This window comes from Centruroides sculpturatus, unplaced genomic scaffold (genome assembly GCF_000671375.1).
Source record: "Centruroides sculpturatus isolate CEXI.00-Female unplaced genomic scaffold, Cexi_2.0 scaffold367, whole genome shotgun sequence".
In the NCBI taxonomy this organism is placed as follows: Eukaryota; Metazoa; Arthropoda; class Arachnida; order Scorpiones; family Buthidae; genus Centruroides; species Centruroides sculpturatus.
In genome coordinates, this window is record NW_019384575.1 from 24,133 (window position 1) to 43,203 (window position 19,071).

Here is a 19,071-nt window from a genome sequence, read left to right on the forward strand (position 1 = left end):
GTATTGTAATAATTTTATTTTCAAAAGGTTAGCTGAGCGACGCTTCCTTTGTTCTCCCTCGTGTTTACAAATAAACAACGCAGGTGGGGGTAATTTACAAGGCTGTGTGACTTTTAACCTTACTCTGTTAAGAGATAATCTTTACAAATGCGTTTGCCACCATATTGTTATTTTGTGATGTTTGTGTATGAGATTGCTATATTTGTGACTGTCTTTGTCAACACTGTCAGCTCAGTCAGTCAGTCGTCAATTTCACTGAATGAGGTGAAGTGCTGTGATATGATAGTGATACTCAGTAAACAAAGATATAACATTAATTTTGGATTATTATTATTGTTACAGATTGTAAACAAATTTAAATAGATCCCAACCTATTCATTTAATATGGAACATAAAGCAAAAGTTTGGAAACATTATAAAAAAATAAACGAATCAACCGCACAGCGCTCATTATGTCCAAAACAAATTTCATGTAAAAGGTCGAATACTATAGGCCTTGACAGGCACCTGCAAAGAGTTCACAATATTTTTGTAAATCAGCTGGAAAGATCAAAATCAGTTATACAGCCTGGGACATCTTGTGAACTGGAATCTAAAAAAATTAAAACTGAAAAGCAGTCTACAATAATAGGATATGTTGCAAAAAAGTCTTTTCCTGAAGAAATTTCCTGCTTGGTGGCAGAGGATGGACTTACAATAAGGGCAATCACAAAGTGTAAATTCATTCATGAGAGTATTATCCAGAGATGTTATAAAATGCCTAAGAATGAAACTGATGTCATGAAAATCATATTGAGTTGTTATGAAGAAAGAAAAGAAGAAATGATTCAGACTTTAAAAGATTTTGTAGCTTCTGGTACACGTTTCAGTCTTTCAGTTGACGAATGGACCAGCGTCCGAAACCGGAGGTACTTTAATTTGTGTTTGCATGGTGTGAACGGAGAAGTTTTCAATTTGGGATTAGTGTATATACCCGGAAAGTGTGGTGCCGGAGAGACCAGATAAATAGTCGAAATTACATTGAAAAGATTTCAATTGGATTTTGAAAAGCATATTGTGGCCACCTCCAGCGATGGTCCAAATGTAATGAAGAAGTTTGGAAGGGATAGCGAGATGATCCCATGCTTGAACCACGCAATACATCTAGTAGTTATAGACACATTTTATAAAAAAATCAGGCTACTGCCATAGCCGCAGTTTCTACCTCCAAAGATACTGATTATAGTGATGATGAAATCATGGAGAACAAAAACTCTTCTGATGAAGAAGAGGACTGCAATGCCAGCTACGAAACAAACTGCCCATTACAACCAATTGATGAAATTAAAGGAGTGCTTGATGAAACTGGATTCCTAGTGTAATTGTTTAAAAAGAGTCTACTGAAAAACAGCCAATTACAGAAATGTGTTAAATCAGAATTTGGAAAAGAACTCAGTTTACTACTGGATGTCAAAATGAGGTGAAATTCTATACACTAGAACCCCTCTAGTCTGCCCTCGGCTAGTCCATCACTCTGGTTAATCTGATTGTGGTCGGAGTCGAGAAACTTGTCCCGACTCGTCGGTGACTCGCCGTCCATGGCGTTTTTCTGTGTTCATTACAGTATATGTTTTGCATTGTGTGTACATGTACAGTTTTGTGTGTGTTTTCAACATGTCAGGAGTGAAATGTAAACACGTTACTCTTTCATTAAATGAAAAATTAGCAGTGCTACTGGACAAAGAGGAAGATTGTTTATTTTCCTTTTTTCTGATAATCCAACCTTTTTTGCATTTCGACCATACCCCCAGTCTCAAAGGTGATGGATTAGAGGGGTTCTACTGTAATTGTAATGGCAGAAAGGTTTTTGAAGCTCGAAAATTGTGTAAAGAAAGCATTGATTGATTTAAACATGTTAGACAAATGGAATGAAGACAATCTTCTTCTTTTGCAGCCAGTCAAGATAGCTGTAGAAGCCTTAAGCAGACAAAACTCTTTGTTACACACTGTCGAAGCAATAATTTACATTTTACTGAAAAAAATTCAATCGACAACGACAAATGATAATCTGGCGGTACGGTTCTTTGAAACATTGAAAGCCCATCTAGAAGAAAGAAGGTCACAACGGGTTATATGTTTGTTAAAATATTTGCACACTGGCCACCGCAGCTCAGTCACAAAATACAGATTTTTTTACTTTGAATTTGAATAAAACTGCACTTATTGCTTTTGTGGAAGATCTGTATTACAGACTTTTTGAAAATATCCCTCTTATCCAAACACCAGATTTGGAAATAATGGACGCCGAACCCACAGTACCAGTAGCTCTGCAGTACACAACGAACCCGATGAGTCGTTTCAAAGTCAAATGGAACAGGCGATCAAACATATTGAAGAAAATGTACACAAAATTTTTGCAAAAAGATCAAGAGCAGCATTAAAAAAGGAGTTCCATTTATTTGAAGCAATCAGAAAATGTACTGAAAGTTTGGAACTACTTTATAAAGCTTTAAACACAATAAAACCGACATCTGTCGAAAACGAGAGAGTGTTCTCCTTGTCTGGAGGCATTATTACAAAAATCAGAAACAGATTGTCGGACAAAGCTGTAAATGGTCTGATGTTTTTAAAAGCCTATTTTATTAAATCAGAAAAGATGTCTAATTGCTAGTTCATTATATTATTTATATGACTAGTGAATAGAGACTAGGTGATGATTAGTATGATTACTAAGTTGGTTTTTTAATTTTAAGATTTTACTGCCAAAAAATGAATCTATGATTATAAAAATTAAACATACAAATTGTTTAGACTTTAATTAACATTATAAATGTTAGGATTTGATTTTTATGTTCAATAAATGTTGATTTTTACTAAAATTGCTTTTTTATTGATACATCTCACCAAAAATGAACACTGTTCTAATTTTATTCTGAGAAGTTTTGAAATCCCGGGATGTCCTGGGATTTTGATCATGGGTTGTCTCATGTCCCGGGACTTTGAGAATGTCGAGACTTCCCAAACCCTAATCAAGATCTATAGGGCTTACAGTACATCATCATCCAGTAATTCTAGAGATGAGATCACTCTTTCCTTGGCTTGGCAGGCCCTAATGCAGCCAGAGGATTAACTACATCTTATGCCTAAAGGGGGGAGGCGTGTAAAGGAGATAAGGAAACGTTTACGATGTGTGGTTTCGCTTGGCACCAAGGCTCTCCGACCACCATATGGATAGTGAAGAATAATTTTTTAAAAATAGCATTCAATGTTATGTAGAAACTTTTACATTCATTACTGTTAAACGTATGTTATTCTGTTATTTTTTCATCTTTAAAAATTGTTCCAAACAATTTTTTACCTGAAGACCCAAGAGGGGTCTGAAAGCGTTGTAGTGACTGTTAAATTTTATTTCGCACTGGTTAAAGGTTTTTTGTGAGTAACATTTTGTATCAAAAAATTGTTTGTTTGATCCTGACGAAGGTCAATTAATTTGATCAAAAAGGTTAGATTACGTTAATAAAATAGACTGCATGTTAAAGGTTAGTAAATGGTAGTTATTTTTTAGTAAGTGCAGTTTGAGAAGAGAGTATTTATGTCTACCTTCAGCTATCTTATATAATCAAGATGGGTTGATGATAATAATCAGCACAGAGCCCAAATGGTTAGGAGTTGAAAGTTGAAATTTGGTACACAGTTAGGGTACATCATGAGGATGTACACTAAGAAGGATTTTTGGAAATCCCCCTATGGGAGAGAGAGAGAGGGTTAAGGATTACTCTGAAGAACTCAGATTCTACCGTACTATTTTAGATGAGGTTTTTTGCATTTTTGTGGAAAGTTGAACATATTTTTAGACCCATCTAAAAATTCTCTAATTAGCCTCGGAAGAGGGGAACCTAATTCTTGCACTTAGTGAAAACGGGTAAGATCATATATGTAAGATAACCTTTGTAGTTATGTAAACCAAATTCTATAATATAATACAATAGAAGGGTTAGAAGTATTAAATTAGCAAATTTTAAAGTTTGTTTTTATCTTTTGCCCAGGTAATGCCAGGCTTACCAGCTAGTATATATATAAATCAGATCTATATTAAATATTCTAAGGTAGATGTTTCATTAATGTCCAAGTTATTGGAGAAAAAATATTTTTATAAAGTAATTTTTATGTAGCATCCACTTTAAGTGATATTGAACAAGATACTATTTTTTATCTAGCTACAAATAAACTGTCATTGAGACAAAATGCAATTAACAACTATTTTATTTCTCTGTTTCTTGGCAAGATAGAAGATGTCAGAAGGACTACATATTTGAAATTTGTTACAGACTATAATGTAAATTAAGCTAAGCATAAAATGGCTTCATTCTTTTACAAAATAAAAATTTTAATGTTATTTTTCTTAGCAGGAAAGTGGAGGTGAGAAACCCGGTGGTGATTCTGAATATGAAAGTGCTGAAGAAGAAGATGGTTCTGACGATGATGTTAAACAGGTAAATTTAAGATTCAGAAAAAATTTTTTTAAAAGTTACTTAAATTATAAATTCTGTTAAAAAGCTATTTTTATACAAAATTCTTTAATATAATATGTGATACAAAGTTTGTCTATGACTTTATTTTAGTTTGTATTAATAAAGTTTCTTGTAATACAGTTTTGGAAGGAAAAGTTACTATTTTAATCTACCCTATTTATTCTAATAAACAGCATCCTCTAATAATAAGCGTCCTGTCTATTGGAGGAAGATAAGGCTTATTTTTAACTGAAAAATTGCAGCCTATTCAGCATTTCACTGTTATCGTATGTTGAAATAAAGTGCAAGTGTGTTGAATGTTTGATTTATTGATTAATAATAAAGCGAAGAAAGTTACAGGATTTATTCCATTTATAATCTCACTACAATAATAGTTATCCTCAATTTCTAAGGAATAGAAGTAATAGTTACCCTTTAATAAACAGTGCAGCTACAAGATGAAAAATGTTATAGACAATGCACTGTTTATTAGAATAAATGTGGTATGTTGAATTAACTTGTGAATTTAATCAAATTAAAATGAAGTTAGAAAATTGAGATTATGATTTTCTGTACATAATACAGATTAATATATTTCTGTATGATTTCAAATTTATTTTGCTGATATTTAGCTTTTAGTTTTCAAAATATTTGCATTTATATTAACAAAATATTATTAGATAAAAACATAGATTTTCTCATAATTAATTTCATTGAATTGAAATAGTGTTTTATAATAACAAAATTTTTTAGTTTTATAAAGTGTACTTTTAAATAAATTCAGAAAGCTGGAATGCATTTTGTTAACACGAATAGTTAGACCAAAATGTTGCTTGTATTAAAAGTAAATTGCATTATGAGTCACATTGTCATTTGCATAAAAAATTATATGTATTTTCAAATTGTAGACTTGTACATTTCCAATATCATCTGTCTCTCCTTCATTATTCTCGAGAACAGAGTTAGATGGATGAAAATCCGAGACCTGATATGGAAAGCTTAGGATTAGGATATACAAACTTCTAGTCCGGACCAGAAGTCACATGATTTCCATTCTAAGTTTTTACAATATAGAGCAATAAATATGGTATAGAATTGGTCCTTATGATAAACTGAGATCGGTAATACGAGGGTCATCCCAGAAGTACCCAACCTGACATAGATGACGGTACTTGTTTGAAAAAAAAAAAAACGACTGTGTTTGAAAGTATCAACCTTATAAAGCTTAAGTTTGAAGTTTGAAGACGTTACATTGTATAGTATTTTTTGGACAGCCATAAATAATGAACAATCTCAGTGAATTTGTAAACATGGAAAAAATTTGTCATCGTTATGTGATACAATACTTTCATTTGAAAAGTTTCAGTCCAACAAATATTAAAGCTGAGCTAGATTCTACTCTGGGGGAGTCTGCTCCCTCGTTTACAACAATAAAATATTGGGTGGCAGAGTTTAAACGAGGCCTTATGAGCTGCCAAGACGAACATCATAGTGGTCGACCAAGTGAGGTGACCATGCCAGAAATGGTGGAAAAATCCACAAAATGGTATTGGCAGTCCAACAATGGTATTGGCAATCCACAAAATGGATGACAGTCAACTCAAAGTGTGAGAGCTAGCAGACATGGTAGGCATTTCAAAAAGTGTTGTACATCACATTTTAACTGAAAATTTGGACATGAGAACGCTGTGCGCAAGATGGGTGCTGCGTTTGCTCACAATGGGACAAAAATAGAGTCGTGAGGATGTTTCAATCGAGTCTTTGGCAATGTTTCACAGCAATAAAGCCGAGTTTTTGCGTTGATTCATAACCATGGATGAAACATGGGTCCATCACTTCACACCTGAGACGAAAGAACAGTCAAAACAATGGACTGAAAGGGGAGAATCAGCTCCAAAGAAGGCGAAAACAGTTCCATCTGCTGGCAAGGTCGTGGCGTCAGTTTTTTGGGATATGCCCAGGAAAAACAATCAACGGCAAGTATTATGCAAACTTATTGCAGTGCTTGAGTAATGAAATCAAGAAAAAACGGCCACATTTGGCGAAAAAGAAAGTGTTGTTTCATCAAGACAATGCACCAGTTCACACATCCGTTATTGCGATGGCCAAAATCAATGAGTTAAGGTTCAAATTGCTTCCTCACACACTCTATTCGCCAGATTTAGCCCCCTCGGATTATTTTCTCTTTCCAGACTTAAAAAAATGGCTTGGTGATAAAAGATTTGCCAACAATGAAGAGGTGGAGTCTGTGGTTGATGGCTATTTTGAGAAGCTCGACAGTTCTCACTATAAACGGGATCGAAGCTATTGTACATTGCTGGAAAAAGTGTATCGAGCTAAAAGGAGACTATGTTGAAAAGTAAAGATATGTTTTACCAAATTTTTTTGTGTCTTTTTTGTTAGGTCGGGTACTTCTGGGACTATCCTCGTATATTACTTGACTCTCAAAGATATACAAATTCATATGATCTTACATTTTTGTGATAAAGTCATAGGAAAATAACATTATCATAGAGAAAAAGTAATCAAAGTTTCAGATTTAATATCAAAAATTATATTTATTCAAATTAAAATATGATTAAAAATTGCAGCATGGCATTATGATAATGTCACAATAAGTAATTTTGTTTACATCTAAACTTATTGATATTGTTAGCCAAACAACTGCATGAACATTTAACAATGATTAATTGAGCCAAACAGTGGTTAATCATTTTTTCTGTATTCATTTTTTTTACTGTTAACTTATATTTTCAGGCAGGCTCAAACCATTTGCACAAGGTGTTTTAATTTTTTCATGCTTTTTTAATTGTTTATAATATACTTTTTGTTATCCTGTATTTTATTGCTATTTCTATTTTTTGATTTGCCGTCATTTCATTCAAAATTTTTAATTTTTTTTTTCAAAGACAAACCTTGAACTTCAGATTTAAGTGGTAAATTAAGCATAATTAAGTTATATACAGTATCTGTTGCAACTAGCATTGTTATATAATTTTTAAGAAAAATTGCTTACTCTCTTTTATATAAGTGAAATTATCTGAAAAGTAACCTAAGATTAAAAGGAGTAAGATAAAAAAAATTGCAATCTGCCAAAATGATAGAATAAGTTTCAAGATTACACAAAAAGTATCCAAATTAATGACTTTTTTTCCAGTTTGACTACTTTAGTCACAATTACAAAATGGACATTTTCCAATATGCTTTCTTTTCTGAATGAAGCAGTTTGTTCTCTAAGACAACAGAGGTTGAAATTTGTCATTTTTTCTACTGATCATTCAAATAGCTTCTACCTCCAATCAAATCTTTTCTTTTATTTTGTACTACTGCACTTTTAGGCTAATGTCAGATGAATGTCAAAGCAGATGGATGCTGTTATTTCAATTTATGAATATGAAAAGTCATGGAAATGAAGTCAGTTGTTGGACGAGTGCTATATTCCATGGCATACATTAGTAGTCAGTTTTATTTCATACATGTATATGTCAACATGGATCTCATAGATTGTGATATGCTTTTTTTTTATTATGTACAGAAGTATTTAAAAACAAAAACAGACATAGGCAATATTGGGTTACATCCATTTATTGTAACCAGCCTTCCTTTTCCTTATTTCTGTCTTTATAAAGTCCAGATGAAATTCCCCACAATTCAAGTCACTCACTAACTTCTATGGTCATTTTACTTACATTAATATTCAGTTTTTAAAGTTTGTAGTCACCATAAACCCTTCAGCAGGAACAACATCGATCTGGCACTTCCTGAAAACAATGTTAGTATCCATTGTTTTTCGTTCTTATCTGACAATCATAGGCATCAAGTATATCTCCCAACACGCACCAGTCACATTCTGTCACAAGAGTATTAGGGACAATCCAGCAGGCCATTTGTGTAGCACCAGTGTTATTTTTCAGGTATGCATCCATGTAACTGCTCCCATATATTTTTGCATTCCCGTGATGTCCATTAAAAACAATGGACGTGAAATCATGCTTGTCTGACATTAGCCTTAAACAAGGTGAATATAAGGTCTGAAAGATTTTCTTTGGTGAAATCTCCAACTCACATATAGCCATAATTAAGAAAATTTTTTAAAGGGAGTTCTGAAACATTTCATTATAAAAGAAATATGTGCTAAGCAAGTTTATGTTACCTGAAGTTACTTTTTTGTCATAATTTAAGTAAAGAATAGCATATAAATATTCAGAAATTCTTGTTCTATGGTTTTATGTATGTATGTATACAGTAGAATCCTTTTATTGTAATCATTCAGGACTCATCTGTTTGGAAAAATATATAGACTTGTCAAACAAGAAATGCTTGAACTTGTTATGAGTTCAGTGAATGAGAATAATGAGTGGCAACAAAAATAAGCCCAGTAAAATATTCTGTTGTATACTACAGTGTTCAATAAAATATGATACAAATATCTTTTCATACTTTCCCAAAGTATGACAAAAAATTATTAAAGATGGAATCAAATTATAATTTAAAGAAATCAGGATTGCATCAGGATTTAAAAAAAAAAATTGGCAAAATGTATCACCAAATGTGTGTTTAACCTAATACTAACATCAAACTTTGACTCATAAGCCTTAATTACTGCATTCTCCTGTTTTTTTTTATGTATTAACATTTCTGCAAAATGTTATATGCAATAGGTATTCATTTTTTAATCCTGGTTAGAATTTTTATTAAAATAATGAGCATGTAAATTGTATTAGTTAATATTTATTATTTTCGTATATCAATTTCCATGCTAAAAGACTACTGTTTTGACCAGTTGTATTCAAAGCTAAAGAAACAGCATTATCTGATCTAAGAACTATGTAACTAATATCATGAACTTTTTGTTTTTCTAATAATTTAATTTCTGGAACAAATATCTTTATTTTTGAAATGATGATGTAATGTAGTTTTAAATAAATTATTGCTGTAGTGAAATTCCTATAAGTTCTTGCAGGAATATTCATATTTCTCTTTTTATAATAATGAATAGCCATTACATACTAGACGAGCTGAAATTTTAATATGTTCTATTAATTTTGTGAAGACTCTATGAAAGTGTAGGTGGTTGTGGATAATTTTTTGGCACTTACAATACTTATTGGTAACTATTGATACTAGTAGCTAGTAATGTTTGTTTTATTATTCATGAATAGTTAATGTTATTAATATTTCCTATTTTTCCTAAATATAAATAGTAATAGTAATTGACTAATAACATTAAACAAAATAAATAAGTACTAACATTACTCTAAATGTTTAACATCAGTGATGAAGACTAACATTAGTGGAAATTTTTTTTTGACTGGTATTAAAAAGACATATTAAAACAATTGAAAAAGTATATAAAAAATTGTAATCATGTTTTTTTCACTTATTCATAATCCTCAATTACCCACATTCTACATATAAATATACCTATAAATATTTTAATTTATTTAACAACCTCAGGGTGATCTAAACTTAAGGACATGTAGATAAGATCATTAAATCTATAGCTATCTGTCACAGAATTCTTTGGCATTTTTGCAAAACTGTTTCCTCAAAAAGCAGTGCATTTAAAAATATGGCCATCAAATTGCTAATATTAAGTGTTGATAAAATAAAAAATTTAAAATTTACTATAAAATGATCATTAAATCAAGAAATAACTCAAATACTGCAGCTTAATACAATAGGAATATAAACTGTCCTTTGGGACTTTTCCATATACAGTAGAGCATCAATTATCCAAAACATTTCAGGACTGGGGTTGTTCGAATAACTGATCATTTACAAAAAAATATATTAAGCACAAAACTGTACTGTATATACAGGGTTCCTACGCACCTGGAAAGTCAGGGAAAATCAGGGAAAGTCAGGGATTTTCATTAGTGTTTGGAAAAGGTCAGGGAAAGTCAGGGAATTTGTCGAAAATTGTCAAAAAGTCAGGGAATTTGTCAAAAATGGTCAAAAAGTCAGGGAATTTTTCTCCTTAACTGCATTGTTGATCTCGTTTGCTGAATATGGATGACCAATCACAGCCATCTGCAGGCGGCAAGAAGTAATGCTGCAATCTTTAAAACCCGAGATAACTCGGGCAAGTTCCATAGCGTTACATAAAACTCGGGCATTTGGGCCCTCCGAAAAAATTTTTGTTTTTTTTTTTGGATGTTTGGATGTTTTTTAAGTCTCCAAATTTTTTCAAAAATTTTTTCCCGCGCGAAAATATTTTATCGCGATTTTAATATACCTTTAATGACGCACGATTAACGCTTAATTGTTTTTTAATGGGAGTTTTTTTTATCAAATTTCATTCATCGTTCTAAAGTAGTAGTGCACGGATTTTACTTCGATAAAGTTATTTAAAGCTAGTTTCTGATGTCAAAAACGACCTCCAATAGTTTTTTAATTTTTTTAAATTAATATATTTTATTATATATACGTTTAATTAAGTCGGGGGGTCGGAAATCGCAATAAAAAAACGTAATTTTTGAAAAATATTTAAAAATATACGGCCAGCTAGTATTCACTCTACTTTAAACCCTTCTCCTCCCGAGACTTCTATGAGAATGTCCCGGGAAATCCCAACACCAGCTGTTCTCCAGGTCATCCAGCTGTAAACACAATGACTCATCGGTGTCAGATTTCACAGAAAGGCGAGACAATGGAAAATAAAGTTTGAAGCTTTTTCTTCAAAATTAACGCATTTCTTTCGTTTTTTCCCCAGTTTTAAATATTTTTTATGTTTAATTACATTAATATTAAAAATTAGTGAGTAGCAAGGGAGTTAATTAATAACAGGATAAACTACTTTTATGTAATAGTGTTTAATTTTTAATTTTAGTAATTCAGCGATTATAAAAAAATGAAATTGTTTATTAGAATAAAAAATAACTAATTAAAAATTTGTTTGCAAACTTTTAAAAGTTGAAATCGTAATTTATTAGAATGTTCACTTCAAAATAGCTAAACAGATCAGTAAAAATCTGTAATTTAATCGTTTTTCAGTTTAAAACATAAAAAATTATAAATAGTTACCCGACGTTTACAGTAAAATACTGGCGCTGACTTGTTGTTGGCACAAGCTTTTTATATTTGTTGTTACGATTTTCCTTGAATGTACTGTACTGCAAGCATATTTTCCCTCTCTCTTCCGTTTTTTTCCGCAACTTCGATACATAGTTTAATAATTAGTTAACTGAAATGATATTGGGTAACAAATATCACTGATTTTGGCAAATTTAGGGCTTAAAAACTGGCAAGATTGATCATGCTTGTAATAAATATTCTGTAGTTATATTTTCGAAAATCAACAGGTAATCCGATAGTTTAACCAATGTTAACTTGCTTATAATTAAAATTTAAAAATTAAAAAGCTGTAAATTTAAAAAAAAATAATTACATTACTAAAAAATTAAAATAAATTTGATTATTTTTTGTGCGAAACAACACCAAAACAATTTTTATAGTTATGTTGCAAAAGAAAGAGATTTGTAGTTACGATTCTCTGCGCTGAACTTCTATATTTTAATAACGTATAATTGTAATTTCGTTTGTTGTTTATTTCTGTATTTATTTTATTTTATAAGTTTTAAGAATCCCAATTTTCGTAATACTATGACTTCATAGGAATACAAGTGTGAGGTTCCGGAATTGTCCGGAACTAAAATAGAAAAACGTAAAATAATTTAATTATTAGAGAAAAAAAGGAATGAACAGAAATTTTTTATAGAAACTTGAGAAATAGTCTAGACCCGTGTTTCTCAACCGCCGGTCCGCAACTCTAATCTGACCAGTCCGCGAAAACTTTAAAAATATATACTGTACCTTCCATGCGTTGTTCTCAAATAGGAAATATGTGGATTATTAATCCGTTTATTGATAGCAAACTAATAGATTGAACGACTTTGAATACGAAAAACTAATCAAATTAAGTTCAGACTTGGGATTTAAAACATTGTTTGAATCAATGCCCATAACACAGTTTTGGATTAAAGTTAAATCTGAATATCCAGTTTTACATAAAAAGGCAGTTAGGATGTTACTACCTTTTTCAACAACGTACTTATGTGAATCAATGTTTTCAGCAATGGTAATGATAAAATTGAAACAACAAAATCATTATAGTATTAGTTCTGCCTCACGCCTTGCAGTTACCGCCTTAACTCCAAGAATTGATGATCTTACTAGCAAAAAAGAAAAGCAGCGATCACATTGATTTGTATACTAATGTACTGGTAAATAAAATAACAAATATTTATTGCTCAATGTAGTTTGCAGTTCTTTTTACAACAGAGAATTTTTTTCAATTAAAAATAATATTGTCACTGGTCCACTTAAAAAAAGCAGATATTTTCCGGTCTGCGATGAGTTTTGGGTTGAGAAACACTGGTCTAGATCATCCTTTCTCAAAGTGGGTGATAACGCCCCTTTGCGGGCACTGGAGGCTTTCATGGGGGCAGTAGAAGGCTCAGTGATTAAATATGAGTTTTATTTCTTCTCATCAAAACATTCTTTGATCTCAGAAATAGGATATGGGTCACACCCTATCTATCCTATCCATATAATAATGCATGTTTAAACATTATATTTGCAATAACTGTTTTTAAGATATGCAACAGATGGTAATGTAAAAAGGTTAAAAAAAAGTTACTCTTTTTGTTGAAAGATTGATTTTAAAATTATGTGTTTCTAAGTCAAGAGTTCATTTTAAGCACAGTACAGTACTATTTGTTTATCAAAGAATAATTTTTGTTGATTTTATGTTACCTTGTATTTACTAGATTTACATACAAATAATAATGATAAATGATGATAAAATAAAAAGCTTGTGTTTTGTTTGTAAATTGCTTATTTTTTCATTACATTGAAGTTGTGGATTCTATCAAACATTTTTCTACAGGATGTATGTACTGTATTTTTTTAATGTGGCAGTCTTTGAAGCATATCAACTGTGCAAAAAGAGGGCTAAATGTACTCAATGTTAACAGTAAATGCTGTTTTATTATGTCGATATTCCACACTAAAAAATGTGAGGGTCAGGGAATTTGGACAAAGTTGGTCAGGGAAAGTCAGGGAATTCAAAACAAAAATTTGAGTAGGAACCCTGTATATAATTTGTTCCAATACACCTGATCTTCATCTGCCCGGTTCACTCACACCACCGTGCAAACCTTCATAGGACTATTGTGGAACGTGGGTATCCTTGGCCATGCAAACTATACACCCTTATTGAGGACCAGATAATCTATCAAGAATTCAAGACCTTCATGGAACACCTGAAACTTACGCTCTATACCACTACCAGCCCAAGTGGCATCTAATGGACAGATCATCTTCTGAGTCAACAAGGACCCCTCCCAAAAAGGGACTCCTTACTGCCTTTTTTTTTTTTCCAAGTCGACCTCATCTAACCAACTCCTCAAGGTATTACGCTATGAGCCTTCTCCTTCCCTGTATATACAAATTGTTTTGCACTTGTATACCATCGTATTTCCATGTGCTATCCAACAGCTCCTCTTTGCAACTCATGTCCTCCTTTTTCCACTTTCAAACCTCCAACCATCCCACCCTCCTAACTTTTCTTCAAATCACTCTCCTTTTTTCCTTCACCTATCTTTCTTATCTTTTAAGGCTACACCTTTGAGTACAGCCTTTTCTTTCACATGTATGTATATAATTTGTATCATACGTCTTACAAATACATACCTTACATAATGTAATACATTAAAGTATGCCTACAGTTCAGTTGGCAGGGAGGGGAATAGTGCTGCAACGCCACAGCCCTAGTGGAAATTTGAATTTGCCAACTGGAATGCTTTTAGTTAGCTGATGTTTTAGTTGATCAGTATTCGGATAATCAATGCTCTACTGTATTTGTAAAAATAAATAAATAAATAAATAAACCAAGGAAATAAGACATTACTGAAACTGTCCTGCAGCATCTTCTCAAATGCATCATCACTCCTGATTGGCAGGTAGAGATGCTGCAACCCCTTACACTAAAGTAAATGCTACACTGGTTCAAATCAACAGCTGTTACTTAAAATAAGCTCAGCTATATGCTTAACTCATTACACTAATAAAACCACCATTTAGTAAACATTAATGGTATTAGGAAGTGTCATGAAATTTGAGAGTAGAAATAGGTACTTACCAGAGAGAAGAAGCTAATATTCTTGGAAATGTGGCTTCAACAATGCTAAAATTTTGAAACTACAATGATAGTAAAGAAACAGTAAAAGTATAATTAAGAGTGTAGCAACTTTACTGCTGTGACAAATCTTTCAGAATTACCCTATGTGAGGCAGCCTACTAACTGGTGTATAGGATGTTGTCTTGATTTTGATTTATAACTTTTATAAATTTAATTTTTATTGATATCAACAGAAAAGAAGCTAAGTTACTATTTGTCACTTATAATAAAGGTATCTGATACATAAATTTGTTTCTATAAAATATAAACCCTTTGAGTACAATTTTCCAATCAACTACAGTAAATATGCTTTAAATATAACTTTTTAAAAACATGAGAATACAATATAATTTTTAAAAATTACTAAAAAAGCAATCAAATATTTATTTATACTGATTGATTTTCAGATTTTTAAATGCAAATTTATAAAATTTTATTTCTAACTAATGTAATTTTGAAAAAAAGAAAAAAAATTAATTGAATGAAACAAAATCTCACTATCAATTATATGGATAAAAAGTAATAAAAATTCCACATATTTTTGTAAAAGTTAGAACAACAGTATAATTATAAAATTTTGCACTATAAGATAAAAGAAAGTATCTGTTTTCTAGTAAAAAATGTGTCAAGATGATATCGTTTTTAAAAGTTTTAAGATCTGAAAAAGAAATTATTGCAATAAACATGAAGATGATAAAATTTCTAACATATTTATGAGATTCAACAGAATAGTCAACTTTACTCAATCAAACTGTTGAAATAACAGGCAAGGCAACAGTTGTTTGTGTGATGTTCCTGTGGACATGGACTGTTTTGCAGAAAATAGTGGAATGATGGAAGACCACAGTATTGTTATATAAAACCAAAAATGGCAAAATGATTGGCAAAATTTTTAAATTTTAATAATAATGTTTTTTGCCAGGACAATAAGTATAAACTTAGAAAATTTTAAAAAATTTTTAGTGGATGAATTGTAAAAGTGTTTTCCTTTGTAGTTCCTTTGCACACCATCAGGAAATAACAATTTTATGGCAGAGTTGACCTTTACACTTACATCCCAACAAAAACTTTTTTATTAAATGTATGATTTTTATAAATGTCTATTCCACTGCCAGAGGGAAGATTATAACGTTTTGCATATTGAGGCAGACAAGAAGCCTCCAAATAAAGGTCGACTCCACTGTGAAATTGTTATTTCCTGATGGTGTACGAATGAACTATGAGAGAGAACACTTTTACAGTTTTTCCAATGTAAATTTTTAAAATTCTTTTACATTTTTGAAGAAATTACTTTGCAGGAATTATGCAGGATGAATTGTTTTGTCAGAAATAATATTTTGGGATATCTTCGTTAAATCATTTGACCTTCACCCATGGACATTTCTGACCTTCCAGCTTCAGACCAATATGCTTCCATCATCATGCTTTTTTGTTGTATAATACATTCCAGATTGTATGTTTCTCCTGGTTGATGCAAAATGCATTGAGTCTCAGAATGCCCAAAAAGCTGCACAACAACAACATAAAAGTTATTTAAATTTACAGGTGTAGTTAAGAAGGTACTAAACAGTATGAAATCAGAAGCATAGTAGATATGATTTGCTGTATAACTCCTTATATTGGATCCATCTGACCATGTAACCTTGCCCAGTCAGCAATACTCCAGTTTTCATACTTTTTTGACCATGATAAGTATGATTAATCTGGAAATGAGTATGGTTTATAGTGTAGCTTATGACTATGTAAGCCAGATAAAAGGAGGCACCTTATCATTTGGGTGAAAAGTGTTATTCTGTAACCATATAACAGCTTAGAACAGAGATTGTTTGAGTTTTTCATGCAAGCTTGTAAAGCTTCTCTTGCTATAATTCAGTCTTCTTGCAGTAGTAATTTGTTCTTGCTTAATTATTTTTTAAATATCTAGTCTCTTGGTACCATTTTAATGTTGTAAATATTTCATGTGTTTTGCAATTGTGGAATGAGATATGCTTTGCAAATGAAAAAAGCACAATCTGTTCATGCCCTGCTTCTGTTAATTTTTGATTCTTGAGCATTATTTGATATTTTACAATAATACAAATAATATATTTCTTATTCTCACATCATAACATGGCTTTTGGACTCTATCTGACACACACGATATTCATCAAATATGCTCATTTTATCTCTTTTCAATACAGTTTCTTGTTAAATTATGTCAATGAAGTATAATGGGCATATTATTTCTGCCCAATTGGGTCAACTTGCAACTCTTGGTAGTAATTAATTTTCTAGAATAAATCTGGCCAAGGTTGTTTAAATTTTAAAATGTTTGACTGGAAAAAAAACAGTCTTATTTTACAGACTACTGTAACCCTGCTAACTTGGACTTCGTATAACTTGGATAAATTTTTTTTGAAAAATTGTACAGTAATTTAAAATTTCTTAGTAATAGATTAATTATAATTACTTAATTATAGTTATAATAAATTTATAATTAATGACTGTTATTTTCCCAGCTTTTACGTATACATAACAAGGAATCAAATCCAAATTTTTTGCAGATCTCCAAGTTTTGAGGCCTTCTGAATCGAAAAAAGTAAAAAAAAAAAAATGGCAGAAAAAATTTTGTTGTGTGTGTGTTGGCATCTGTTTCACTTAGTATCTCAGGAAGGGGCAAAGATTAAGAAACAAAATTTGGCATGATAGCTTGTGTATAAGGGACATTGATGCTATTAAATTTTGGTGGTTAAAGGTGGAAGAATGAGGAGATAAAGCGGGTATCATGTGTCATATCTCAAGAGGGGTAGGACTTAATGACGATTTCATTTGTTAATGTTTATATATATATTTTTTTTATAAAACTCATCCCTACCTTCAAAATTAAGCTTTTTGCCATTTTATATCATAATAATTAAAAATATGAGATTTTGTTATAAAATACTTTTTATAACGGATGGCATCACACACAATTTTATTTTGCTTAATAATATAAAAGTTCATTTTTAAAATAAAAACTTGTAACAGTCAGGAAAGTTATGCAACTCTCATTGCAGGATTTATTTTTCCTATGTGGAAGGCTTTGTAATATTGTGCATTATATTATTGTAGTTGGTAAGTAATTAAAGACTGTACATTACTGTATACTATGCTGTTATGGATTTTTTCAGCTTGTTTCCTGTAGTAATAAATTCATCGGTATAACCTGTTAAAGCTCATTAAAGCTTTTGTATAGAGCAGATCATAAATTACTGTACTATATAATCATCTTACATTTCTGTATATATATTGTTTACTTGGACCTTGTTCATTAATAGGACTTATTATATTGGTGAAGTTTCTGATTAGCAAAGAGAAGAGATTTTAGTCAAAACAAAATATCTTTATTTTCACCTGTACACTCTTTATGTGTGTTTTGGACCTGAATGCCCCTCTTCAGCAGGTTTACAATATTGTATAACATTGTTTTTTAAAATATTTTATACAATTGTCATTACACCTGATGATGATGTTTAAGATAAGGTAAAATTATTTACATTTTCTTTATTGATCATTGTTAATACAACACCAATACCAACATAAAGTATTCAAAAAACAGTGTGGAACGTACCTATCTTAATGTTTTTTAAATAAGTCCTATTAATAAACAAAGTCCAAGTAGACAATACATACACAGAAATGTAAAACGGGACATAGAAGTAAAAAAAATTAATAATCATCATCTTGTTTTTGATGTCATCAGAGAAGAATCAGTGAAGGTTGTTTGAATTTATAGAGGGTTTGTGTTAATGGGGTGTTTTCCATTAACTCTGACTTTTGTCAGTGCAAATAACCTTCATTTCTATTAGTCTGACCAAATTAGCAAGAGTTTACTGTATTTATATCTTATTATTTATTACTCCAGCATTATAGATTTTGTAAAAGTTTAAGTGTAAAGATTATTTATTCTGAAAATTTTAATTATTTTTAGACCAGGAAAAAGAATGCAGTTAATACATCTGAAATTTTAGTAGAAGAAGATGAAGATACTTGTGATGCTGAAGTAGAAGGAGAATTTTTTGAACATGAAGATGACAATGAGGATGAAGAAGAGGAAGATGAATGTGTTGAAGGAGAAAGGCAACAGGGTGATGGTGAAGTAGGTATTAATAGATTAATTTTCTAACAATTTAAAATTACTTAAAATTATCTTAAATTTCTAATTCGTATTGTTATCTAATATAGGAAAGTGTAACGTTGCAAGAGAAAGTGTTGGATGATGATGAAGATCGTCGCAATCCACAGTATATACCAAAAAAAGGTTCATTTTATGAACATGATGATCGTATTAATTCAGATACAGAAATTGATACTGAAAAAAAGGATACTAAGTAACTTGAAAATTTTTATATATTATTACTATTTATATAAAAATATAGT

The 19,071-nt window shown here is 31.1% G+C and overlaps 1 protein-coding gene across 1 annotated transcript in view; it reads left to right on the forward strand.

Moving 5' to 3' along the window:
- The first annotated feature begins 756 nt into the window (after positions 1-756).
- LOC111624322 (protein CASC3-like) overlaps positions 757-19,071 on the forward strand; it is a 56,491-nt gene continuing 38,176 nt past the window's right edge. The window contains exons 1-5 of the mRNA XM_023367143.1: positions 757-856; positions 4,152-4,315; positions 4,386-4,472; positions 18,623-18,790; positions 18,877-19,022. Coding sequence (XP_023222911.1) covers positions 757-856; positions 4,152-4,315; positions 4,386-4,472; positions 18,623-18,790; positions 18,877-19,022 — 665 coding nt within the window. The remainder of the gene's footprint in view (positions 857-4,151; positions 4,316-4,385; positions 4,473-18,622; positions 18,791-18,876; positions 19,023-19,071) is intronic.